Below are 27,226 nucleotides of genomic sequence, written 5' to 3' on the forward strand. Positions count from 1 at the left end.
AGCAGAGAGGAAACAACCAGGCACATTTTAACACCTCTCAACAAAAGATTTTCCCAGGCTCAGCCAGGCCTTCAAATGCTAATGAAGGTGGTCAGTTGAAACATTCACACCTAGCTCCAGCAGAGAAGAGCTCTTTGCCCCACCCCAGCCATTCCACAGATATATAAACCCATTGTCCTAATTCCAACAGACCTCACTACCTCTGAGGATGCTTGCCATAGATGCAGGCGAAACGTCAGGAGAGAATGCCTCTAGAACATGGCCCTATAGCCTGAAAAAACCCACAAGAACCTAGTGATTCCAGCCATGAAAGCCTTTGACAATACACCTTTATAAACTTTTTCAAACTTGGCATGCATCTACTTATCTTTGTTATGACCACTAAAGTCTATCTGAGTTTGGTAAACATGGCAAACTAAATACATATAAAGAAGAAGCAAAAACTTACAAAGATCTCATTGTGTTCACAACACATGAAAGTTGGAAAAGAAACTCAAAAGGGAAAGATGGAGAAGCACAAGGCTTAACTACCACCTCTTTACAGCATTCACTCAGATCCCTTCTCTTCCTATGAACCTTCCAGGAAGTTGAGATCATCTGAGGAGGACCTGCTCTCGATCCCGCCTGCTTCACAGGCATGTCTGGCAGGGACGAGAGACAGGGCCTTCTCTGTGGTGGCCCCTTGGCTGTGGAACTCCCTGCTTAGGGATATTAGATCGGCCCCCTCCCCCTTGACCTTTTGAAAAAGAGTGAAAAGCTGGCTCTTTGAGCAAGCGTTTGGAATTTCAGCATGACCAGATAAAATCAAATTGGAATATGAACAAGGAATGGCTAAGACAATGGAACGGTTGAGGAATTGAGCAAGAAGACATAGTTTTTATAATTTTTATTGTTTATTGCTTTTATGGTTTTTAAATGTATTGTGATGTGATTTTTGCTTTTAACCGATGCACCGGGATTGTGGCGCAGCTGGGTGAGTGTCAGCTGCATTAGAATCATAAAATCAAAGAGTTGGAAGAGACCTCATGGGCCATCCAGTCCAACCCCATTCTGCCAAGAAGCAGGAATATTGCATTCAAATCACCCCTGACAAATGGCCATCCAGCCTCTGCTTAAAAGCTTCAAAGAAGGAGCCTCCACCACACTCCAGGGCAGAGAGTTCCACTGCTGAACGGCTCTCACAGTCAGGAAGTTCTTCCTAATGTTCAGGTGGAATCTCCTCTCTTGTAGTTTGAAGCCATTGTTCCATTGTGTCCTAGTCTCCAAGGAAGCAGAAAACAAGCTTGCTCTCTCCTCCCTGTGGCTTCCTCTCACATATTTATACATGGCTATCATATCCCCTCTCAGCCTTCTCTCCTTCAGGCTAAACATGCCCAGTTCCCTAAGCCGCTCCTCATAGGGCTTGTTCTCCAGACCCTTGATCGTTTTAGTCACCCTCCTCTGGACACATTCCACATTAAGATCATTCTGACCATAAGGTCATGAGTTCGAAGCCAGCCTGGGTCGGAGTGAGTGTCCGGCCAATTGTGTAGCTTGTTGTCGACCTTTGCAACCCGAAAGACAGTTGCATCTGTCAAGTAGGAAAATTAGGTACCATCTATGTGTGGGGAGGCTAATTAACTAATTTATGAGGCCATAAAAAGACTCCAGCAAAAAGCACTCCAGCAAAAAAGCATGCGGGGAATGCGGAAGTACTTCATCAGTGTCGCAAATGGACAATGAAAGCGACAGCTCCCCTGGCAGCCAGAAAAAGTTAAATAGCCTCTGTGTATGTCTATATACGTTGTATGTCTAATTGGCATTGAATGTTTGCCATATATGTGTACATTGTAACCCGCCCTGAGTCCCCTGCGGGGTGAGAAGGGCGGAATATAAATGCTGTAAATAATAATAATAAATAATTGTTGACGATTTGTATGCCGCCCTGATTCGCCTTCGGGCTGATATGGGTTGGATAGAAGTGACGTAAATAAAATAATGAATAATAAATACAATCCACATTGAACTGGATTATATGGTAGTATGGACTCAAATAACCCAGCTCAAAGCAGATATTGTGGATTACTGTGTCTGCCTTGACATTCTGGGTCATATGGCTGTGTGGAAGGGTCTGCACTGACACAGATCCCATCCACTTTGCTCAGTTCAGATTCATATAATGCAGCTTAACTACATAGGGTCACACATTTGGGGACAAAATTCCTCTACACATTTTAAAATAGGGAGGAGATTCCATCTGAACATGAGGAAGAACTTCCTGACTGTGAGAGCCGTTCAGCAGTGGAACTCTCTGCCCCGGGGTGTGGTGGAGGCTCCTTCTTTGGAAGCTTTTAAGCAGAGGCTGGGTGGCCATTTGTCAGGGGTGATTTGAATGCAATATTCCTGCTTCTTGGCAGAAGGGGGTTGGACTGGATGGCCCAGGAGGTCTCTTCCAACTCTTTGATTCTATGATTCTATGATTCTATAGCCATTGATTCTTGAAGGACAGTAGTCTCTCCCAACAACATGGAACACAGTCCCAAACCTTTCTCAGGTGGAAACCAGGACAGGTACAGTCAATGGCATCAAGTTTGGTCAAGTTCGCAAAATATCTCTCTATCTCTCTATCTCTCTATCTCTCTATCTATCTAATATGCTATTTTTCTCCCTGCAAGCTTGTTTTCTGTTCCTATAGAGACCAGGCTACAATGGAGTAATGGATTCCAACTGCAGAAGAAATTATTCCACCTGAATATTAGGGAATAATTTTTTTTTTCCGTGTCAGAAGCGACTTGAGAAACTGCAAGTCTCTTCTGGTGTGAGAGAACTGCCTGTCTGCAAGGACGTTGCCCAAGGGACGCTCAGATGTTTCAAAATCCTGTGGGAGGCTGCTCTCATGTAACCCGCATGGGAAGCCCGTACCTTGGGAAGTCTGATCTGGCCACAGTGGTCCACGCTCTTGTTACATCCTGAATAGACTACTGCAACGCACTCTACATGGGGTTGCCCTTGAAGACTGTTCAGAAACTTCAACTGGTCCAGCGAGCAGCAGCCAGATTGCTCACCGGAGCGACATACAGGGAGCACACCACCCCCCTGCTGCGTCAGCTCCACTGGCTGCTGGTTCAGTTCTGAGCACAATTCAAGGTGCTGGTTTTCACCTACAAAACCCTTTACAGTTCCGGTCCAGTGTATCTGTCAGAACGTATCTCCCTCTACGTCCCACCCCGGAGTTTGAGATCATCTGGGGAGGCCCTGCTCTCGACCCCACCGCTATCACAAGTGAGGTTGGTGGGGACGAGGAGCAGGGCCTTCTCAGTGGTGGCCCCTCACCTGTGGAACTCACTCCCGGGGGAAATTAGGGCATCAACATCCCTCCTCTCCTTCAGGAGAAAGGTAAAGACATGGTTGTGGGACCAGGCCTTCGGGCAATATGACAACTAGATATGGACAACCAGATGGATAGGACTGACAGGACTGACAATTGTGGAATTGGAATTTGAACTATGAGATTGCGAAACGCTGACCGTCAATGAGGAGAAATGGTTTGTATTGGTTTTATTGCTTTTACTGGTTTTATGGTTGTTACCGCCTTGCAAGAATTGTTGTTTCTGTTAATTGATGTTATTGCTAGAATTGCTGTTTTCTGTTAATTGATGTTATTTTGTCTTATTGCTGTTATGTGATGCGGGCATCAAATTGTGCCTTGCTTTTGTAAGCTGCCCTGAGTCCCCTCCGGGGTGAGAAGGGCGGGGTAGAAGCAACCGAAATAAATAAATAAATAAATAAAGCTGGAGCTGACAGATAGGAGCTCACCCCACTCCCTGGATTCAAACTGATGACTTTGGGTCAGCAGTCCTGCTGCCACAAGGGTTTAACCCATTGCTCCCAGGGAAGAACTTTCTGATGGTAAGAATCATTTGGCAATGGAATATGCTGCCTGGAAATCCTTCTCTGGAGACTCCTTACAGATGGCCATGCAGCCTCTGTTTAAAATCCTCTCAACAAGGAGACTCCACTGGACTCCGAGGCAGCAGCGGTTTCTGCTGTGGCCGCTCGTTGGACCAGTTGGAATTTCCGGGCCGTCTTCAAGGGCAGCCCCATGTAGAGCGCATTGCAATAGTCCAATCTAGAGGTAATTAGATTGGATAGATGCCTCTCACATGGTCTGTTTTCAAGCCAGATGCCACTTATCCTATATTGGTGCATTATAATCAGATATCTCTGCATTATAATGCTGCGGTGCATCAATAAAGACGTGCTCCAAACATGATGCCCCTCATTACCATCTACGGCATTGCAGGGCAAACCTCTCAGTCGGTCCCTCTGGGAGGGCAAAGATGTTTCTGTCTGCAGCAGCTAGTTGGAAGGAAGGCAGCTGGTCCAGAGCTGCTTATAGATCTTTCGGGAAGATGCTGATATCAACAGAAACCCTGCTGAGTGGCTCCTGCAATATTTATCGACATTTGGAGAGGTGGGGCAGAGCGAATGGCAAAAGGGAGAAAGACCGTAATAATTACGGAGCAGGAAAAGCCATCGGGATAATTTGAATCAGGGCAGCTCTCACATCCATCCATCACTGGGCACTTTCTATTAAAATTATAATTGCTTGATGCCCCTGGAGAGAATGAGGAGGAAGAAGGAAGGACTGTCAAGGTCACCGCAAGCACGAAATCGATAAGGGAGGCTGGTAAATTAGGCTCATCATGATGTTGCGTTTGACCAAGGGTTACTTCTGAAAGCGCCATCCAGCGAAACGCACTGGGAATATGACTGATTGGATACGAAGAAACCATCTTCAGGTAAAAGTGAAGATCGATGCAGGGACGGTCCAGATTCTTGGTGCATGTCAAGGTTTTATGAGGCCTTTCATTGTGCCAGGTACTTAAGGATGTGCCTATACTTAATGCAGTTTGACATTTTAAGTGCCGTGATGCAATAAGTTTGATGAGGCACCCACACTCTTTGGAAGAGAAGGCCAAACAATCTAAAACTACATCTCCCATGACTCACTGTCAGCCATCACAATTTAGCAAAGAGTGACACTATCTATTACCTTTTGAAAGTCCCCAGTACTACTAACCACAGCAATCATAGAATCATAGAATCAAAGGGTTGGAAGAGACCTCGTGGGCCAACCAGTCCAACCCTGAAGCCCTGAACGGTTTGGGACCACCCTACCTGCGTGACCGCATCACTGTCTACGAACCCACACGCTCACTCCGGTCATCTGGAGAGGCCCTGCTCATGATCCCGCCCGCGTCACAAGCGCGCTTGGTGGGGACGCGAGACAGGGCCTTCTCCGTGGTGGCCCCCCGCCTCTGGAACGCCCTCCCGAAAGATCTCAGACAAGCCCCTACACTGGCAGTCTTCAGAAAGAATTTGAAAACCTGGCTGTTCCAATGTGCCTTTTCAGATTAGGAATCTCCCACTACCAAATCCCAGAAGCACTTTAGTACCAAATCACCGCACACTGCACACTGCACTTATATCATAATCCCACACCCCTCTGATACATCAGCACTTTTAACCTTGTACCCCTACTCCGGCCGACTCAGTTTTTAATAATGTCTTGTCGTATTGCTATCGTTATTGTTTTTCTGCTTAACTGTTTTTATTTGCTAGATATTGTATTGTTGTATTGTTGGGCTTCGGCCTATTGTGAGCCACATCGAATCCTTCGGGAGATGCTAGCGGGGTACAAATAAATTTATAATAATAATAATAATAATAATAATAATAATAATAATAATAACCCCATTCTGCCAAGAAGCAAGAATATTGCATTCAAATCACCCCTAACAGATGGCCATCCAGCCTTTGCTTAAAAGCTTCCAAAGAAGGAGCCTCCACCACACTCCGGGGCAGAGAGTTCCACTGCTGAACGGTTCTCACAGTCAGGAAGTTCTTCCTCATGTTCAGGTGGAATCTCCTTTCTTGTAGCTTGAAGCCATTGTTCCATTGCGTCCTAGTCTCCAAGGAAGCAGAAAACAAGCTTGCTCCCTCCTCCCTGTGGCTTCCTCTCACATACTTATACATGACTATCATATCTCCTCTCAGCCTTCTCTTCTTCAGGCTAAACATGCCCAGCTCCTTAAGCCGCTCTTCATAGGGCTTGTTCTCCAGACCCTTGATCATTTTAGTCACCCTCCTCTGGACACCTTCCAGCTTGTCAATATCTCTCTTCAATTGTGGTGCCCAGAATTGGACACAATATTCCAGGTGTGGTCTAACCAAAGCGGAATAGAGCATGGGGAGCATGACTTCCCTAGATCTAGACACTAGGCTCCTATTAATGCAGGCCAAAATCCCATTGGCTTTTTTTGTCGCCACATCACATTGTTGGCTCATGTTTAACTTGTTGTCCACGAGGACTCCAAGATCTTTTTCACACGTACTGCTCTTGAGCCAGGCATCCCCCATTTTGTATCTTTGCATTTCATTTTTCCTGCCAAAGTGGAGTATCTTGCATTTGTCACTGTTAAACTTCATTTTGTTAGTTTTGGCCCATCTCTCTAATCTGTCAAGATCGTTTTGAATCCTGCTCCACAATACAGTCTTGTGGCAGAGAGTTCCAAGGTTAATCAGGTGTTTCTCAAAAGATGCCACTGGCCTTCATTCTAGGAACCCTCTTCACTCAACAGGTTTATTATTCTATGTTATCTACTCTGAACTCAAGAACAGAAAACAGAATGTTGGTGAGCAGGAAAAGAGATTGAAAGATTGAAAAATGAACCTTAAAAACTGTGGCATAGACACTGAGAACTGGGAAGCCCTTGCCCTTGAGCACTCCAGCTGGAGGTCAGCTGTGACCAGCAGTGCTGCAGAATTTGAAGAGGTATGAATGGAGGGTAAAAAAGAGAAATATGCCAAGAGGAAGGTGCGTCAAGCCAACCCCGACAGAGACCGCTTTCCACCTGGAAACCAATGCCCTCACTGCGGGAGAAGATGCAGATCAAGAATAGGGCACCAAAAGTCACCTACGGACCCATCAGAACACTGATCCTGGAAGACTATCCTACTTGGCCAACGAGGGATCACCTAAGTAAGTAAGTAGTTAAGGTGTGAGGGGCATTCATTAAAAATTTCCCCTTACCGCTTCTATTTATCACAGGACGCTGAAACTGCACATGTGTAATGATATACATCTCTATAGCTTACGTGCCAATTTACAACTCAGAACTGATAATGGTCTTGATTTTACAGGTGCTGGTGTGAGGTTTGATCATGGACCCAGTGGAATACAGATTAGTCCTCAAGTTCTTTTCCTTGAAAGGCCGCACACCAAAGGAAACATGCGATGAGATGAAAGAGGTTGATGGGGATGATTCCCCACTTTATGATGGAGTCAAGAACTGGCACTGCCAATTCCAATGTGGTCGGACTTTGGTGGAAACAGCTCTAATTCCAGGGTGACCTCATTCTGATATGAACACACCATCCAGCAAATGGAGGTTGCCATTTTGGAAAATCACTGCTTAGCCATTCACCACCTAGTCCAAAATGTCAGGATTAGTGTGGGGCCTGTGGTAAAAATCATCCAAGACCATCTTCACATGCATAGGGTATCCACTTGCTGGGTCCCCTGGCTGCTCACATCTTCCCAGAAGCAGGAACGAGTCGAATGCTCTCAAGCTCTATTGACAATGATGTGCCATGGAAACCAGGAGGACTTTTCCAACAGACTGATCACACAGGCTGAAAGCTGGGTCCATCACTCTGATCCTGAGACTAAAGTTCAGTCGATGCAATGGAAGCAACATGACTCACCACCTCCAAAGAAGGTACGTATCTAACTCTTGACAGGCAAGGTCATGCTCACAGTATTTTAGGACCAGCAATGAGTAGTATTGATGGATTTCCTAGCAAAGAATACCATGATCACTGGGGTATACTATAATTGACGGCTGTGGAAATTGCAGGGGGGCATCAAAACCAAGAGACAGACGTGACATGCTCACCAGCCTTCTGCAAGACAATGCACCCGTTCACAACTCACATGCTGCCCAATGGAAGCATGCTCTTGTGACTTTGAAATTGTACTCATCCCCCTTATTCACCTGAACTTGCATTATCGGATTTCCACCTCTTTCCAACAATGAAGTTGTTTTTGAAGTGCAAGCATTTTTCAGATGATGGGACTCTGATTCCGAAATCACAACATGGCTTTTGGAGCAACCTGTTGACTTCCACAAGCGAGGTGTTTACAGTTGCTTAAAAAGATAGGAGAAGTGTGTGTCCCTCAGTAGCATCCATAGTGAGAAGGACTCAGAACTGGGCCAAAGTTCATTGTTCACAGTCCACAGGAAGTGAGTGGGTCAGGGGAAATTTTTAATGAACGCCCCTCATAGCTAGATTCAAACCTTAACACTCTAGCAGAGATTTCTAAGGACCTCACCAAACTACAAATCCTACAATTCTGTTCGATGGAGCCATGGCAATTAAATTGATTGCCAACCAAGATTAACTCTGCAGTACTACACTTCAACTTTATTCAGATTTCAAGCCCTACTGATATATGCACATCCTCAAAAATGTGTCATAAATGCATCTCTTCCTATCAGAACCCTGGAAGTTGGGATAGAACAAAGCTAATGTTCAGTCGCGCGCTTTTCTATAGGACGTATACTTTAAGCCCAGCGGAAAGCCAGGGGGCCTCAAAGAGAGATTCTCAGGGATTTTTCTGATGTAATATTCTTTAGAGTCTTTAATGATACAACAAAGTCTTTATTATGGAACAAACAACAAATCTTCAATGGTTCAAACAACACTTCAAGGTTTTCTTAGTCTAGTCCTCAATGGACTGGTACCTGACTTTGATTAAATGTACTTTCTCTGTAAGAAAAAACCCTTTTTAACCTCTCCCAGGCTGTTTACTATGTATGCCTCATTGGTGTGGGTCCTACTACCGATTCCAAATGCGTCTGGGTATCGAGTAGACCTACCAGCCGAGGCTTGTAGATATTTCAGATGGAGGTCCGTGGATCTGTAATGCTGTCCTCCCTCCGAGAATTCTTTGAAAACCTCAGGGCTGTTTCCCCTCTGTTTGCTGTGAGGCTGTGAGGCTGTGAGCTCTCAGCCAGAGCCTTGGGACCTTTCCCCTGGAATTTCTGTTTCCCCGGATGTTCTTGAGAAAAGAAGCTTTTCTATGGGACGAGCTGGTCTACGTCCTATCGTTTAGCTTCCTTATGTGAGACTGCCCAAAAAATGGCTCCTTTCCCTCCCAGAGCCCTGAACAAGGGGCAGAACCAAAGCTTAATTATGATGGACAGGTGGCCTGCCCTATGACTGCAAACAGATAACAGAAAGAAAATGAAGTTGGAGCTCCTGGTACAGCTGTACCAGCACAGCTAAAGAGAGAGTTTTCGAAATACAGGTTGAATATCCCATACCTGAAATGCTTTGGGACCAGAAATGTTTTCAATTTTGAATTCTGGAATACTTAAATTTGCAGATATGTACATAATGTGATATATTGAATATAAGGACCCAAGTCTAAACACAATGTTCAGTAATGCTTCTTATGTATCTTCGTCAAATAACTTGGAGGTCATAGAATCAAAGAGTTGGAAGAGACCTCATGGGCCATCCAGTCCAACCCCCTGCCAAGAAGCAGGAATATTGCATTCAAAGCACCCCCGACAGAAGGCCATCCAGCCTCTATTTAAAAGCTTCCAAAGAAGGAGCCTCTACCACACTCTGGGGCAGAGAGTTCCACAGCTGAACAGCTCTCAGCAGGTGAAATGTTTTTAACAGTTTTGTGAATGAAAAACATTTGTGTACAAGGCACTATCAGGAAGCAAATTATTACCCATGTGGACAGTTTTGGATTTTGGAGGATTTGGGGTTTGGGTATTCGAGATAAAAGATACTGAACCTGTATATATTCACCAGCTGTACCTTAATGTATTTTTCTTATGTGGCATTGTGCCAAGCCAGGAGCTCTTGGTGGTAAGTTTTTCCAGCTCCTTTGCTGATCCATGCACCAAAGTCTGCAGCATCTGCCAGCAATGCACTTTGAGCACTCCAGATAGCATGCAACCCTATATTTATGTTTCCATTTCCTCCAAGTCACACCAAACTATAATAAGTGGATTAGATGAAGGGCTAGAAGGCAGGATCATCAAGTTTGCAGATGAAACCAAATTGGGAGGGAGAGCCAATACTCCAGAGGACAGGAGCAGGATTCAAAACGATCTTGACAAATTAGAGAGATGGGCCAAAACTAACAAAATGAAGTTCAACAGGGACAAATGCAAGATACTCCACTTTGGCAGAAAAAACAAAATGCAAAAATACAAAATGGGGGACGCCTCGCTCGAGAGCAGTACGTGTGAAAAAGATCTTGGAGTCCTCGTGGACAACAAGATAAACATGAGCCAACAATGTGATGCGGCGGCAAAAAAAGCCAATGGGATTTTGGCCTACATCAATAGGAGCCTACTAGGGCTGGGCGGTTTCGTTTCGTTAATTCGTAATTCGTTTAAAAATTCGTTAATTTTTCAATTACAAAACGATAACAAACCAGTCTGGAGCAATTTTTTTAAAAAACGAATTTTTAAATCGTTTCGTAAATGTTTTGTATTTTGTTATTGTATTCGTTTCGTTATCGTTTTGAGGTCGTTTCGTTATTATTTCCACATGTCTGAGGCAAGTTTTATAGTTGTTTTTGGTTTTCTAAGGGTTTTAATAGTTGTTTTTGGTTTAATTAAGCTTCAGAAGTTCCCCCTGTCCCATTTGGAGGTTTTTTAGCGTATTGCGCGGTCGCGTCCGCCATTAACGAATCGATTCGTTATTGTTTCGGAAATCGATTCGTTATTGTTTTGTAATTTTTTTCACATTTACGAAATTTCGTAAATATCGAACTTTTTAAAAGGAAAATTTTGTAATTATTTTAAATAACGAAACGCAAAACCCCCCAAAAAACGAATCGATTTTAGAAACAAATTTTTCCGTTGTTACCCAGGCCTAGAGCCTACTGTCTAGATCTAGGGAAGTAATGCTACTCCTCTATTCTACTTTGGTTAGACCACATCTGGAATATTGTGTCCAGTTCTGGGCACCACAATTTAAGAGAGATATTGACAAGCTGGAATGTGTCCAGAGGAGGGCGACTAAAATGATCAAGGGTCTGGAGAACAAGCCCTATGAGGAGCGGCTTGGGGAGCTGGGCATGTTTAGCCTGAAAAAGAGAAGGCTGAGAGGAGATATGATAGCCATGTATAAATATGTAAGAGGAAGCCACAGGGAGGAGGGAGCAAGCTTGTTTTCTGCTTCCCTGGAGACTAGGACGCGAAACAATGGCTTCAAACTACAAGAGAGGAGATTCCATCTGAACATGAGGAAGAACTTCCTGACTGTGAGAGCCGTTCAGCAGTGGAACTCTCTGCCCCGGAGTGTGGTGGAGGCTCCTTTGGAAGCTTTTAAACAGAGGCTGGATGGCCATCTGTCAGGGTTGATTAGAATGCAATATTCCTGCTTCTTGGCAGAATGGGGTTGGACTGGATGGCCCATAAGGTCTCTTCCAACTCTTTGATTCTATGATTCTATGATTCTGCAAGTCTGACGGAGTTCCTCCTCAATAATTTAGGTCCTACCCTACAAAAGGATCATGGCTTTGAGAATACAGGGAGGGCCTCAAGATGTACTGCATCTTGCCAAGGAAATATTTCAAATTGATGTGAGATGGGATCAACATGGAGGCACATAACAACATTGTGCTTACAACCACACAACAATCAAATACCCATTAACGTACAGTTTGCCTGCATCCTTTAATTTCATTCATTGGAATGAAGAGTAGTAACAGGAAGACCTTTCACATGTCACAATTATAGCACTATGGTTAAACATCCTGGGGTTTGGGAAGCAGCAGGACATTCTAAAGAAACTCCAAACCCAATGATTCTGCAGGATTTTGCCATGGAAATTGAAGTAGAATATGTGCAATAATTATGCAGAATGACTGGGACCATTGTCTCAGCTTTTCTTTCATTGTCCCCAAACACTATGGTGCCCTTGATAGTTATTAGGAGGTGACACTGACATATTTGTTCAAAATGTCACTGCACACAACCGGAGCTAATTAAATAGAAGTGAGCAACAGTTCTCTCTCTCTCTGTTTTCATCAGAGAAATTATTCCCACTTTCCCTTTTATTTAAATACAATTGCAGTTGGCCTCCCATATCCACAGTTTCTGTGCCTACGGATTCAGCCAAACACAGCTTGAATATATATATTTTATTAACCCTCAAAAGTGAGTATGCATGTGTGTGTGTGTGTGTGTGTGTGTGTGTGAATAAAGGTTTCCTCTGACATTAAGTCCAGTTGTGTCCGGCTCTGGGGGTGTGGTGCTCATCTCCATTTCTAAGCCAAAGAGCTGGTGTTGTCCATAGACACCTCCAAGGTCATTTGGCTGGCATGTCTGCATGGAGCACCGTTACCTTCCCATTGGATTGGTACCTATTTATCTTCTCACATTTGCATGTTTTTGAACTGCCAGGTTGGCAGAAGCTGGGGCTAACAGCGGGAGCTCACCCCTCTCCCCAGATTTGAACTGGTGACCTTTTGGTCAGCAAGTTCAGCACCTCAGCAGTTTAACCCACTGTGCCACCAGGGGCCTCGTGTGTGTGTGTGTGTGTGTGTATAGATAGATAGATAGATAGCTATAGATATATATGAATGATGCCATTTTATTATACCATTGTATATAATAGGACTTGTGTATTCATGGGTTTTGGCATCCATGGAGCATCCTGGAACCAAACTCCAATGGCTACCAATGGAACACTATACAATCACAAACTACAATTCCATTTCAGGTCACAGACTTTATTTCCTCCATAGCACTTTAAGCATTATGTGATGCTGATCGGAAGGCAGGAAGAAAACCCATTGCCTTCTCCAAGCAGAAGCTCACTTATCCTCAAATGTATCACAAGGGCAGCCATGGAAACAAGAGCACGTAAACAGAAGATCAGCACTTTGGTGATATTTGAGTTCAGCTCTGGTCCCATTGTACCCAGACGAAGAAAGGTAAGAAGAAACATAAGCTGAGTACAAATCTTTATGGAAAAGAGACAGAAAAGCTGCAGAGTTGTGCATCAACAGAACTACGGTGTCCAGGCCAAGGAAAGCAATAGTATCAGTTTATTTTGCTTTGGTCAAAAGCAGACTAGACTGCCCCAAGTTTTTGTCCTAGGCCTGGTGCTATTCAACATCTTCAACAAGAAGTTGAACACTGGAATAAAGACAATAACATTTGCAGATGGCACCAAAATGGAAGGGAGGGATAATACAATCAGAATCCAAAATGACCACAGCAGATCAAAGAGCTGGAACAAAACTAACAAAATGAAACCAACATTATTCTGGCAATAAACACAAAATGCACAGATATAGGATGAGTGAAACTTGTCTCAAAACCAGTATCTGTTTAAGGGATCTAGGAGTCTTAGTGGAACACAAGCTGCATATCAGTCAACAGTGTAATGCAGCAGCTAAAAATGCCAATGTGATTCTAGGCTGATCAATAGGAAGTCACAGTCCCATTCTCTCCTCCTTTGTCAGACCTCACCTGGAATAGCCCAGATACTATAGTTTGGGAAAGATGATGACAAGTTGGAATATGTCCAGAAGAAGGTATCCACATGGAAAGAGGCAAAATTAGTGCACTGCTCCTCTGAATAAGATTCTATCCTCCATGGAAAGTTTCCTTCAGTTTGTAAATTTTCCTCCAGTCTGTAATTTTGTTTTTTTGCATTGCAGTGTGTATATGTATCTGTGTGTATACATATAATTTCCTTATCTACATGCATGTGTGAGCCACATATACACATTAAAACCATATATACATACACATATTTGTGTGTACACTTACACATATAGGTGTACATACATATATAGTTACATATATGTGTTTATGTTACATATATAGTTTTTATGTGTGTACACACACGAGCACACATAAAAACAAATGATTACAACTTGCAATCCCTTTTTCTGCCCCTTTTCTCTGAATGCCTAAAGCATACTTGTAAATATTGAGCTGAAGTTTTCAGCTACTCCAATGAAAGAGGTCTCAGGGTGGCCTCACAACCAGCAACAATTCAATGCCCAACAAACAAACAGATCTTCCAAAATAACAACTAGAATTAAAACCAGCAATAAAACATAAATTGTTAAGGCAGCAATTGTGTGTATGTATGTGTGTGCATATATACACACACATACATGATTTGTAAGATAATAACATACATTTCCAAGATTTCCAAAATGTAAATATGTGCAGAGATTTGGGTTTTTTATAACACTAATAAAACAATTACTTCTCAGAGGTTTCTCATTACATTGGCACAACACACCTAGACAGGGCAGCTGATATACTAAAGTGTCACGACACACAGTTTGGAAAGCTCTGGTGTAGACCTATATAATGCAGTTCAAATGGCATTATATGAGACTATACCAGGCATGGGCAAACTTGGGCCATCCGGATATTTTGGACTTCAACTCCCACAATTCCTAACAGCCTCAGGCCGCTTCCTTTTCCCTTTGCTTTTCTGATTAAACAACGGGGGGGGGGGGGGGGGGAGAGGAAAGGTCCCGGGCCTATTAGGAATTGTGGGAGTTGAAGTCCAAAATACCTGGAGGGCCAAAGTCTGCCAATGCCTGTTCTACACTGACCATATAATGCAGATTCGAACTGCACTATATGGCAGTGTAGATCCTAATCCAACCTGCAGACCACAATAGCACCCTGACTCTTACTTCCTCAAAGCATACAGACTGAAAATCCCATTTCATGTTCTCCATCTTTCATTTTTTCAGCCTTTAACTTGCCATCAATCATGCAAGTATTGTTACACTACACACATTAGATGCCTCCATCCAAAATTGAAATTGCAACCCAATATACCTCTTGATAAAATCAGTTTGACCACTGCAACTACAATAGTAATGCTTGCTGCTAACACACTCAAAGATTTACCCAAGAGCATAACGACTATTCCACCAAGTGGACATCATCTCCATTTGTGATGTGGTCCTTTCATTACAGATATGCATCCCTTATTAGAACTTCTGATATTCAAAATGTCCCAAAATCCAAAATTTCTTCACCTGTGTGGCTGAGAAACAGTGAAACCTTGACTTCCCAATAGCTCATTGTTCACAAACATTGCTTCATGCTCAAAATTATTGCAATATGGTATAAAGCTTATTACAATCTATATAAATAAAAATAATAGAATCATAGAATCAAAGAGTTGGAAGAGACCTCCTGGGCCATCCAGTCCAACCCCATTCTGCCAAGAAGCAGGAATATTGCATTCCAATCACCCCTGACAGATGGCCATCCAGCCTCTGTTTAAAAGCTTCCAAAGAAGGAGCCTCCACCACACTCCGGGGCAGAGAGTTCCACTGCTGAACAGTTCTCACAGTCAGGAAGTTCTTCCTCATGTTCAGATGGAATCTCCTCTCTTGTAGTTTGAAGCCATTGTTCCGCGTCCTAGTCTCCAGGGAAGCAGAAAACAAGCTTGCTCCCTCCTCCCTGTGGCTTCCTCTCACATATTTATACATGGCTATCATATCTCCTCTCAGCCTTCTCTTCTTCAGGCTAAACATGCCCAGCTCCTTAAGCCGCTCCTCATAGGGCTTGTTCTCCAGACCCTTGATCATTTTAGTCGCCCTCCTCTGGACACATTCCAGCTTGTCAATATCTCTCTTGAATTGTGGTGCCCAGAATTGCACACAATATTCCAGGTGTGGTCTAACCAAAGGAGCATGACTTCCCTAGATCTAGACACTATGTTCCTATTGATGCAGGCCAAAATCCCATTGGCTTTTTTTGCTGCCACATCACATTGTTGGCTCATGTTTAACTTGTTGTCCATGAGGACTCCAAGATCTTTTTCACACGTACTGCTCTCGAGCCAGGCAGTACGTGTGCTGTAAATGTAAATGTCCGTTTGTGAATGACTTCAAAACTTCCAAAATACTTCACCGATCGCTTTAAAATTTGGACACAACATAGCATTCGAACAGTTGAAAGTTTTTATGTATTCACATACCTACTATTATATATGGATGTCACACCTGTGACAGGTAAAAATATGCTTGGCATCAAAAACAGTGCCATCTACTGGAGGTCCAAGCAACACATCACGATGTGAACCCATCAGGACTGGAGCTGATTAGGGATCCACGACTTAGTCGCGCCCCACCGAGCCTGCCTGCCTCTCTCCGGAGGAGAACCGGGAGAAGAAGAGTGGCGAAAAATGTGATAGGGAAAGAAGGGAAATCCCGGCTGGGGAGAGGGGAGGAGTGGGGCATGGGCAAGGAGGTAGGCCCAGCTCCAGGTTTCTGTAGCCTCACGGTCTGCCTGGCCTAGCCTGGCACCATCTCATGCCCGCACCATCAGGAGGCTCAGAAGGAAGGAAGGATTGAATGGTAGGAAGGAAGAGACAGATAGGAGGGGAAGAAAAGAAAGGGTTTCCCCAAAACACACTGGTCATTATTATATAGACTAGTATCATTGCTATTATTATCATTATCATTATTATATACCCCAGTATTATTATTATTATATAGATGATATAGGCCAGCATTATTATTATTTTCTCCATTATATTATTATTTCACAGGCAATGAAACAACAAAAATATTGTATACCCACAAGCATTATGAAATTACATATATTAGAAACCAGCTCTTTCTATTCTTTCTTTTCCATTTAACCAGGCTGAGCCACAGCAACTCATTTCCAGGTACAGCTAGACTTATATAAAACTAGCTGTCCCCTGCCAGGCGTTGCTGTGGCCCAGTCTGGTGATCTGGAAAATAAAGTAATGAGAAAGTGTTGGTTTCTAATATATGCAATTCCTTTCTGCTTGTGAGTAAACAGTATTTCTTGTTGTTTCTTTGTCAGTGTTGATGTGGAGAGTGTCTGGTTTGCCTACTCTGGAATATGCAACATATCATAGTCCTTCTTTATAGGTCTCTTTCAAATCTATGATACTATATCTGTGTGTGTGAGAGAGAATCATATCTATCTATCTATATTTATGACTGGATGGCTCTTTGTCAGGACGGCTCTGATTACATTTTCTTGCCCTGGTGAAGAGAGTTGGACTGGATGACCTTAAGTATTTTCTGTTGGTCATGGGGGTTCTGTGTGGGAAGTTTGCCCCAGTTCTGTCATTTGTGGGTTTCAGAATGCTCTTTAATTGTAGTGAACTATAAATCCAAGTAACTACAAATCCCAAATGTCAAGGTCTATTTCCTCCAAACTCCATCTGTGTTCATATTTGGGCATATGGAATATTCGTGCCAAGTTTGTCCAGATCCATCATTGTTTGAGTCCACAGTGCTCTCTGGATGTGGGTGAACTACAACTCCCAAACTCAAGGTCAATGTCCACCAAACCCTTCCAGTTTTTTCTGTTGGTCATGGGAGCCCTGTGTGCTAAGTTTGGCCTAATTCCATCATTGGTGTTCAGAATGCTCTTTGATTGTAGGTAAATCCCAGCAATGACAATTCCCAAATGACAAAATCATTTTTTTTTTAGTGGAGGACACACATTGGGTTGTTAGGTGTCTTGTGTCCAAATTTGGTGTCAATTCCCCCAGTGGTTTTTGAGTTCTGATGGTAGTACGAACTAACATTACATTTTTATTTATATAGATTTATGCTATGTGTATAATAATAATAATAATAATAATAATAATAATCTTTATTTGTACCCTGCTACCATCTCCCCAAGGGACTCGGTGCGGCTTAGAATCATAGAATCATAGAATCCATGAGTTGGAAGAGACCTCATGGGCCATCCAGTCCAACCCCATTCTGCCAAGAAGCAGGAATATTGCATTCAAATCACCCCTGACAGATGGCCATCCAGCCTCTGCTTAAAAGCTTCCAAAGAAGGAGCCTCCACCACACTCCGGGGCAGAGAGTTCCACTGCTGAACAGCTCTCACAGTCGTTACATGAGGCCGAGCCCACAATACAACAATAAACAATAGCAACAGTAATACAAAACAATAAATAAACTCATATGAGATATAAATACATTTTCTGAATCCCGTCTCCAAGATACCTCATTATATTTGCATATCCAGAAGTTTGTTTTTTTTTTAAAGCCAGAATCCAAACCACTTCTGGTCCCAGAATTTGGGTACGCCCAACTTGTATTTCTTATGACTACTAGCTAGCCTTTTCCTGGTTTTAAAGGCCCAGCAGAAACTAATGGCTGTCCTGTTAATGAGGTTGTTTATCTCTATTTAGTTTAGTCTGAATTTGGAAGACTTTCTTCAACATGCTAAAAGTAAACTCCATTGGGTTTAGCACCATGGCCAGCTCCTTTGAAATTCAGGCTGAAATTCAGGCTGGATTCACCATCTATGGCAGTGTTTCTCAACCTGGGGGTTGGGACCCCTGAGGGGGTCGCGAAAGGGTGTCAGAGGGGTCGCCAAAGACCACCGGAAAACACAGTATTTTCTGTTGGTCATGGGGGTTCTGTGTGGGAAGTTTGGCCCAATTCTATCATTGGTGGGGTTCAGAACGCTCCTTGATTGTAGGTGAACTATAAATCCCAGTACTGACAACTCCCAAATGTCAATGTCTATTTTCCTCAAACCCCATCAGTGTTCACATTTGGATATATTGAGTATCCGTGCCAAGTTTGGTCAAGATCCATCATTGTTTGAGTCCACAGTGCTTTCTGGATGTAGGCGAACTACAACTCCCAAACTCAAGGTCAATGCCCACCAAACCCTTCCAGTATTTTCTGTTGATCATGGGAGTTCTCCGTGCCAACTTTGGTTCAATTCCATTGTTGGTGGGGTTCAGAATGCTCTTTGTTTACATGTTAACTATAAATCCCAGCAACTACAACTCCCAAATGACAAAATCAATCCCCCCGCCAACCCCACCAGTATTCAAATTTGGGCATACTGAGTATTTGTGCCAAATTTGCTCCAGTAAATGAAAATACATCCTGCAGATCATTATTTACATGGCGATTCATAATGTTAGGGTTATAGTTGGGGGTCACCACAACATGAGGAACTGTATTAAGGGGTCGTGGCATTAGGAAGGTTGAGAACCACTGATCTAAGGGTACGCCCAATCTGTATTTCCTATGGCTACTAACTAGCCTTTTTTTTTTTTTGGTTTTAAAGGTCCAGCAGCAACTAATAGCTGTCATGTTAATGAAATTGTTTATCTGTATTTGGTTTAGTCTGAATTTGAAAGACTTTCTCCAACATGCTAAAACTAAACTCCATTCGGATTAGCACCATGGCCAGCTCCTTTGAAATTCAGACTGAGATTCAGGGTGGATTCACCATAGAATCATAGAATCATAGAATCAAAGAGTTGGAAGAGACCTCATGGGCCATCCAGTCCAACCCCCTGCCAAGAAGCAGGAATATTGCATTCAAATCACCCCTCACAGATGGCCATCCAGCCTCTGCTTAAAAGCTTCCAAAGAAGGAGCCTCCACCACACTCCGGGGCAGAGAGTTCCACTGCTGAATGCCTCTCACAGTCAGGAAGTTCTTCCTCATGTTCAGATGGAATCTCCTCTCTTGTAGTTTGAAGCCATTGTTCCGCGTACTAGTCTCCAAGAAAGCAGAAAACAAGCTTGCTCACTCCTCCTCCCTGTGGCTTCCTCTCACATATTTATACATGGCTATCATATCTCCTCTCAGCCTTCTCTTCTTCAGGCTAAACATGCCCAGTTCCCTAAGCCGCTCCTCATAGGGCTTGTTCTCCAGACCCTTGATCATTTTAGTTGCCCTCCTCTGGACACATTCCAGCTTGTCAATATCTCTCTTGAATTGTGGTGCCCAGAATTGGACACAATATTCCAGATGTGGTCTAATCAAAGCAGAATAGAGGGGTAGCATTACTTCCTTAGATCTAGACACTAGGCTCCTATTGATGCAGGCCAAAATCCCATTGGCTTTTTTTGCCGCCACATCACATTGTTGGCTCATGTTTAACTTGTCCACGAGGACTCCAAGATCTTTTTCACACGTACTGCTCTCGAGCCAGGCATTGTCCCCCATTCTGTATCTTTGCATTTCATTTTTTCTGCCAAAGTGGAGTATCTTGCATTTGTCACTGTTGAACTTCATTTTGTTAGTTTTGGCCATTCATCTCTCTAATCTGTCAAGATCGTTTTGAATCCTGCTCCTGTCCTCTGGAGTCTTGGCTCTCCCTCCCAATTTGGTGTCGTCTGCAAACTTGATGATCCTGCCTTCTAGCCCTTCATCTAAGTCATGAATAAAGATGTTGAACAGGACCGGGCCCAACAGGACCATCTAAATGACACAGCATTAGCTACAAGCTGCCACTGCTGTAGCCTAAAATATATGTTTTACTACAAGCCACTACAATAATAATAGTAATAATAACAACAACAACAACAACAACAACAACAACAACCACCCACCAGAATTCAATAGAACACAGCCATGGCAGTTATAATGGAATCATAGTGCAATAAAAATGTCGTCTGGAATGGACACAATGATAGCCCAGGAATAAATACCAAATATGAGGTATCTCTGCCTCTTTGGATCAGCTTTTCTCAGCTTGGTACTCTCTGAATGATTTAGATAACAACTCCCATCATCCCCAACCAATAACACCAACAAAGTGTTATGGGATTTGTAAGCCAAAACAATTGAAGGAGAAAGCTAACAGGTGGAGATGGTTGTTCCAAATACTAATATTCAGCTCTAACTCCTTCTCAGATTTAGATGTGGAAATGTTTGTATTTCAATGCTGCAAGGAGCAGGGTTGCCAAGACTCCAAATGTCAGATCCTCACTGCAAAATTTCAGAATTAAACCTCCTATTTTAGAAACCAAGACATTGATTGCATTTTAGAAGTCAGGTAAACAAGACCATAATATGTTTAATGTATTGTCGAAGGCTTTCATGGCCGGAATCACTGGGTTGTTGTAGGTTTTTTTGGGCTATATGGACATGTTCTAGAGGCATTCTCTCCTGACGTCAGGAGAGAATGCCTCTAGAACATGGCCATATAGCCCCAAAAAACCTACAACAACCCATAATATGTTATTTGGACCTGGCCTTGCACCCATCCAATTTGTTTCTGTGATGAAAAATACAAAATTCACCATGACACTGGGTTGCTGTGAGTTTTCCAGGCTGTATGGCCATGTTCCAGAAGCATTCTCTTGTGACATTTCACCCACATCTACAGCAGGCGTCCTCAGAAGTTGTGAAGTCTGTTGGAAACTAGGCAAGTGAGGTTTATATATCTGTGGAATAATGTCCAGGGTGGGAGAAAGAACTCTTGTCTGTTGGAGGAAAGTGTGAATGTTGCAAATGGCCAGCTTGAGTAGCATCAAAAAGCCTTGCAACTTCAAAGCCTGGCTGCTTCCTTCCTGGGGAATCCCTTTTGGGGGATGTTAGCAAGGGCATTCAATGCCAATCAAGGCTAATCAAGGTGACCAATTGCCACATTTACACTTTCCACCTTGATTAGCACTGAATGGCCCTGCAGCTTCAAAGCCTACCTGTTGCCTACCTGGGGGAAACCTTTGTTGGGAGGTGTTACCTGGCCCTGATTGTTTCTCATCTGGAATTCCACTGTTGTTTAAGTGCTGCTCTTAATTTACTGCCCTGATTTTAGAGTTTTTTTTAATACTGTTAGCCAGATTTTGTTCATTTTCATGGTTTCCTCCTTTCTGTTGAAATTGTCCACATGCTTGTGGATTTCAATGATTTCTCTGTGGTTGTGAGAATGGTCCAGCATTTCTGTGTTTTCAAATAATACACTGTGTCCAGGTTGGTTCATCAGGTGCTCTGCTATGGCTGACTTCTCTGGTTGAGTTAGTCTGCAGTGCCTTTCACGTTCCTTGATTCGTGTTTGCACATTCCATAGATATATAAACCTCAACTGCCTATTTTCCAACAGACCTCACAACCTTTGTGGATGCCTGCCATAGATGTGGGTGCAATGTCAGGGGAGAATGCTTCTGGAACATGGCCATGTAGCCTGGAAAACTCACAGCAACCCAGCCTTGTGATTCCAGCCAGGAAAGCCTTTGACAATGCATTCACCCTGGCACTTGTTAACAGGGACAAAATCCATAAGGAATTTGTGGCTTAAATCCTGTTCTTTAGATCAAAATAGAGACTCTGAATGTATGGGATTTACCAATAGGCTGAGTAATCAGTAGATAGAAGGGATCAAGTCCAGTTGGATCTATCCAAGAGAATGTCCATCTCTGTGTGATCTCCACATTTATGAACAGCAGGAGAATTAGGTTCTTGTGGGTTTTTTCGGGCTATAGAGCCATGTTCAAGAGGCATTTCTCCTGACGTTTCGCCTGCATCTAGGGGTATGTTTACATGAACCAATATGGCCAACTTACTCTCAGATCACTAGAGTAAAGCAACCTATTCTGCTTAGCAGAGGCTCACCAAGATCCCTAGGAGCCTCTGGTGGTGCAGTGGGTTAAATCCTTGTACCGACAGGTCATAGGTTAATATCCGGAGAAAGTGCGGATGAGCTCCCTCTGTCAGCTCCAGCTCCCCATGCAGGGACATGAGAGAAGCCTCCCACAAGGATGGTAAAATATCAAAACATCCGGGCATCCCCTGGGCAATGTCCTTGCAGACAGCCAATTCTCTCACACCAAAAGCGACTTGCAGTTTCTCAAGTCGCTTCTGACACACATACACAAAACCAAGATCCCTGGAAAGCTTTCTTAGCTGTTAAGTCAAGTTCCTTTTTAGAGGAGAAGCTGGTAACTCAATCCAGGAACCTCCCTGGATAAAATATGCACCCTTCAAGTTCATCTATACAGTAGAATGAATGCAGTTTGACACCAATTTAATTGCCATGGCTGGATACTATGGGATTGTGGGAGTTGTCGTTTTCCAAGGCCCTCAGTCTTTTCTACTAAAGAATGCCTGTGCCTCCCCAAACTTTGATAGCATTGAGCCACAGCAGTTAAAGTGGTGTCACAATGCATTAATTCTGTGATGTAGATAATAATAATAATAATAATAATAATAATAATAATAATAACACTTTATTTATACCCCACTACCATCTCCCCAGGGGACTTGGTGCAGCTTACATGAGGCCGAGCCCAAAATACAACAATACAAGCAATAACAATAACAATAAAAGCAATTTAAAATAACAAAACAATAAAACAATAACATAAGCATTACCAATAGGACAACACACATTAAAATCTATAGGTAGGCCAAATGTAATTAAAATTTAAAAGATTAAAAAATAATGCTGGGCATGGGTGAAAATGATGGGGCAGTTTGTGGGAACATACGAGCAGACCTGAAACAATATAAAGTGCTTTGAAGGACGAAGTGCTATGGGATCATTATTCTGGGAAGGCACACTGGAACAACCATGTCTTCAAGCTCCTCTTAAAGACTGCCAAAGTTGGGGCATGCCTGATGTCCTTAGGGAGTGAGTTCCAGAGTCGAGGGGCCACCACTGAAAGGGCCCTCTCTCTCGTCCCCACCAATCGCACTTGCGATGCAGGTAGGAGTGTGACCAGGCCTCTCCAGATGATTGAAGAGATCGCATGGGTTCGTACACAGAGATGTGGTCACGAAGATAGGCGGGTCCCAAACCGTTCAGATACACTTTCTGGTGAGCTTCACCCCCATCAACACACAGAAGACTAGGCAACTTGGAAGGTGCTGTACAGACTGCACTCTGGCACCATGAGATGAAAACCCAACTTTAAGAAATGGGGCCACAAAGTGGAGTCCAAGACATGAGAATGTGGAGAAGAGCAAACCACAGACCACCTACCACAATGCAACCTGAGCCCAGCCACATGCACAATGGAGGACCTTCTCACAGCAACACCAGAGGCACCCCAAGTGGCCAGCTACTGGTCAAAGGATATTTAATATAATGCCAAGTTTTAAAACTTTGTGTTTTTAAAAATACATTACAACTGTACCCTTGGTTTGCTTCTGATACGATGAATAAATACCCCATCAACAAAGCTTGTGGTCTTTTTGGTGGATTGTGCCCATACACACCTCTGGTCAGGACCCAATGCTCCTTCCAGAATATCTATCTCATTCAGTGGCTTCACTGAGGTTGCCGTTCCCTGATAGTGTAACCCTATGTGGTCCACACCCTCAACACAATGTTGTGACACTATGGACCTCATGACACCCAGAAGACAAGAAGAAGACATTCATTAAGCTGGAAGTCCCACTGGGTCTATAGTAGAGAAGAACATGGCGCTCACCTGTAGGAGGATGTGCTCACCCGGGCGGTGACTTCCTTCTTGATCTGCTGGTTGAGGGCATCCACCGCCGCTCTCCCTTTGCTGCTCTCTGGTGGTGCGGAGGAGCCCGACTGTGGTTGCTGCTGTTGCTGCTGGACAGCTCCATCCTCCACAACATGGACTCGCTTCTTGACCTTCTTGACCCTGGCTTCTTCAGGCCTGCTTGGCTTGGCCTCTGCATCTTTGCTGGGTTTCTCTGGCTCCTGTCCTACTGAGGCCTTCTTCCTCCTCTCTTGGCTTCCAGACCTTTCCTTGGAGCCCCTGTCCAGGTCCACTGGAGGGATGGGCATCTGCTTGGGGATCCAAGGGTGGTCCCCTCTTTTGGGGATGGGCCAGGCCCTGAAATCCTTCTGGTACTGGCTCTCCGAATTGAAAGGCGTGTCCGACGGATGGTATTCGCTTTTGGGCTTGCAGCTGGGCTCAGGCCGCTGGACTTTCCAAGGCTTGTAGTCCTGGCGCATCACCGAGTCGGGGGCCAGGGGCTCTTTGGAGCTGGTTTTGTGGAGCGCCCCGGATGACCCCGCAGTGGCCGCATGTTCCCCAGCTCCAGAGTCATCACCCGCATGGGATGCAGCAGAGGGCTGGGTCTCGATGGCCGAAGACGGGCGTGGCAGGGCCAAGGACGGCTGGACGGGCTGCTGCTGGAGGACCAAGTGGGTGCCGGGGATCTCGGTGGCTTCGGAGTATTTGGTGAAGACCAAAGGCACGGCGATGTCGGCTTTGTCCAGCTGGTTCCAGAAGCGGGCGATGCAGCATGCCCGGCTGATGCATGGCCAGGCCATCTTGTCAGCCGGGTCCAGCCCTGCTCCTACTCCCTCCACTTCGGAGTACCTGCCCTTCCTCCCTCCCCTCCCTCCTTCTCTCTGCCAGGCAGACAATGAGCCTCCTCCCTCTGTCTCCTATCCACCCAACCCCTTCTCCTTCTCCTCCTCCTTCCAAGCTTACATTAGAGGCCTAAAACATCCACTTTGGAGGAATAATCTCCCCCAAACCAGGTGGCAACAAGGAACCCCCCAAAACACCCAAGCAACCCAAGCAATTAATGTGTCTGCCTCTTCCTTAGCAATCTCCAGGGAGGATTCAGCGTGTATAGTTTCTTCCTATGAGAAGATATAAGGGATTGTGGATCCAGAAAGATCTCTCCCCACTTCTGAAATGTGAACAACAAGGAACCCCCCAAAACACCCAAGCAACCCAAGCAATTAATGTGTCTGCCTCTTCCTTAGCAATCTCCAGGGAGGGTTCAGAGTGTATCCCTTCTTCCTATGAGAAGATACAAGGGATTGTGGATCCAGAAAGATCTCTCCCCACTTCTGAAATGTGAACAACAAGGAACCCCTCCCCAAAACACCCAAGCAACCCAAGCAATTAATGTGTCTGCCTCTTCCTTAGCAATCTCCAGGGAGGGTTCAGAGCGTATCCCTTCTTCCTATGAGAAGATATAAGGGATTGTGGATCCAGAAAGATCTCTCCCCACTTCTGAAATGTGAACAACAAGGAACCCCCCCAAAACACCCAAGCAACCCAAGCAATTAATGTGTCTGCCTCTTCCTTAGCAATCTCCAGGGAGGATTCAGCGTGTATCCCTTCTTCCTATGAGAAGATACAAGGGATTGTGGATCCAGAAAGATCTCTCCCCACTTCTGAAATGTGAACAACAAGGAACCCCCCAAAACACCCAAGCAACCCAAGCAATTAATGTGTCTGCCTCTTCCTTAGCAATCTCCAGGGAGGGTTCAGAGTGTATCCCTTCTTCCTATGAGAAGATATAAGGGATTGTGGATCCAGAAAGATCTCTCCCCACTTCTGAAGTCTGAACAGCCCCTTAAATTAAGCCCCAAGCACTTGGATTTTGTTCTTCAAGGGAGGCCAAAGAAATCTCTGGGAAGGATTCAGAACTGATCCATTCCGCCTCCTGAAGAAACAAGGGAGGAGAGGAAGGAGGGAAGAGAGAAGGACAATAATGGAGCTAAGGAAAGGGAAGGTCTTCAGGGATGGGGAGAGGCTGCTTTCCCCTTTCTCCTTGCAGCTCCTTGATCCTTCTTTTCGCAATCCCAGAAGAGGATGGACGCAAGCTCAAGGAGGAGAAGATCCAGGCTCAGGCCAGAGAGAGGGATGCGCAAGGCAGGTCGTGGAGGCTTCCCGAGTGGCGTCTTCTGGGGGAGAGGGGCGAGGGGGGAAACCTCATGGCCGGAGAAGGGGAAGAGGGCCTGGGGAAGGAGGAGGGGAGGGAGAAGGGCCCGGTCCTCGCCTGGAAGCAGCCCCAATGTTGGAGAAGGTCTCCCTCGGCGCTTTTTACGCACGGCAAAGTCTCCCGGTGCGCTTTTACGCACGGCTGGCTCCCTCTCCGGAAAGCGGACCCCCCGAAAAGCTGAAGACAGGAGCAGCACCGGGTCCCGATCCAGGAAAATTGGGCTCAGCCGATAGAAGAGGAAGAAGAGGAGGAGGAAGAGGGAGAGAGAGGCAGCAGCGGCATCGCCGCAGCAGCTGCAGCAGAGCGCAAACAGGCGGCCACACCCAGGATGGAGGAGAGAGGAGGAGGAGGAGGAGGAGGAGGAGGAAGGCGGAGGAGGGATGCGGTGCCTCCGTCACTGCGCAGGCGCCCTTGGGAGTGTGTGTATCTGGAAAGGGGGGGGGGAGCATAAGCCATCGCTTTAACCCTTTGCTGCCTGCAGGGATGCGCCTTTTCTGTAGAAGGAATGCAGTTTGGCAATGGGTTAACCCGGGTATATGCAAACTTGGGCCTTCCAGGTGTTTGGACTACAACTCCCACCATTCCTAACAGCTTCAGGCCCTTTCCTTTCCCCCCTCAGCCGCTTAAGCGGGAAAGGAAGGGGCCTGAGGCTGTTAGGAATGGTGGGAGTTGTAGTCCAAACACCTGGAAGGCCCAAGTTTGCCCATACCCGGTTAAATCCTTGTGCTGGCA

At 44.7% G+C, this 27,226-nt stretch overlaps 1 protein-coding gene across 1 annotated transcript in view; it reads right to left on the reverse strand.

Annotated features, from left to right (window-relative positions):
• The window catches only part of MAP6 (microtubule associated protein 6), a 69,612-nt gene extending 42,730 nt beyond the window's left edge, over positions 1–26,882 (reverse strand). The window contains exon 1 of the mRNA XM_060771252.2: positions 24,262–26,882. Coding sequence (XP_060627235.2) covers positions 24,262–25,082 — 821 coding nt within the window. The 5' untranslated portion in view covers positions 25,083–26,882. The remainder of the gene's footprint in view (positions 1–24,261) is intronic.
• Between the last annotated feature and the right edge of the window lie 344 nt (positions 26,883–27,226).

This window comes from Anolis sagrei, chromosome 3 (assembly GCF_037176765.1).
Source record: "Anolis sagrei isolate rAnoSag1 chromosome 3, rAnoSag1.mat, whole genome shotgun sequence".
Taxonomy (NCBI): Eukaryota; Metazoa; Chordata; class Lepidosauria; order Squamata; family Dactyloidae; genus Anolis; species Anolis sagrei.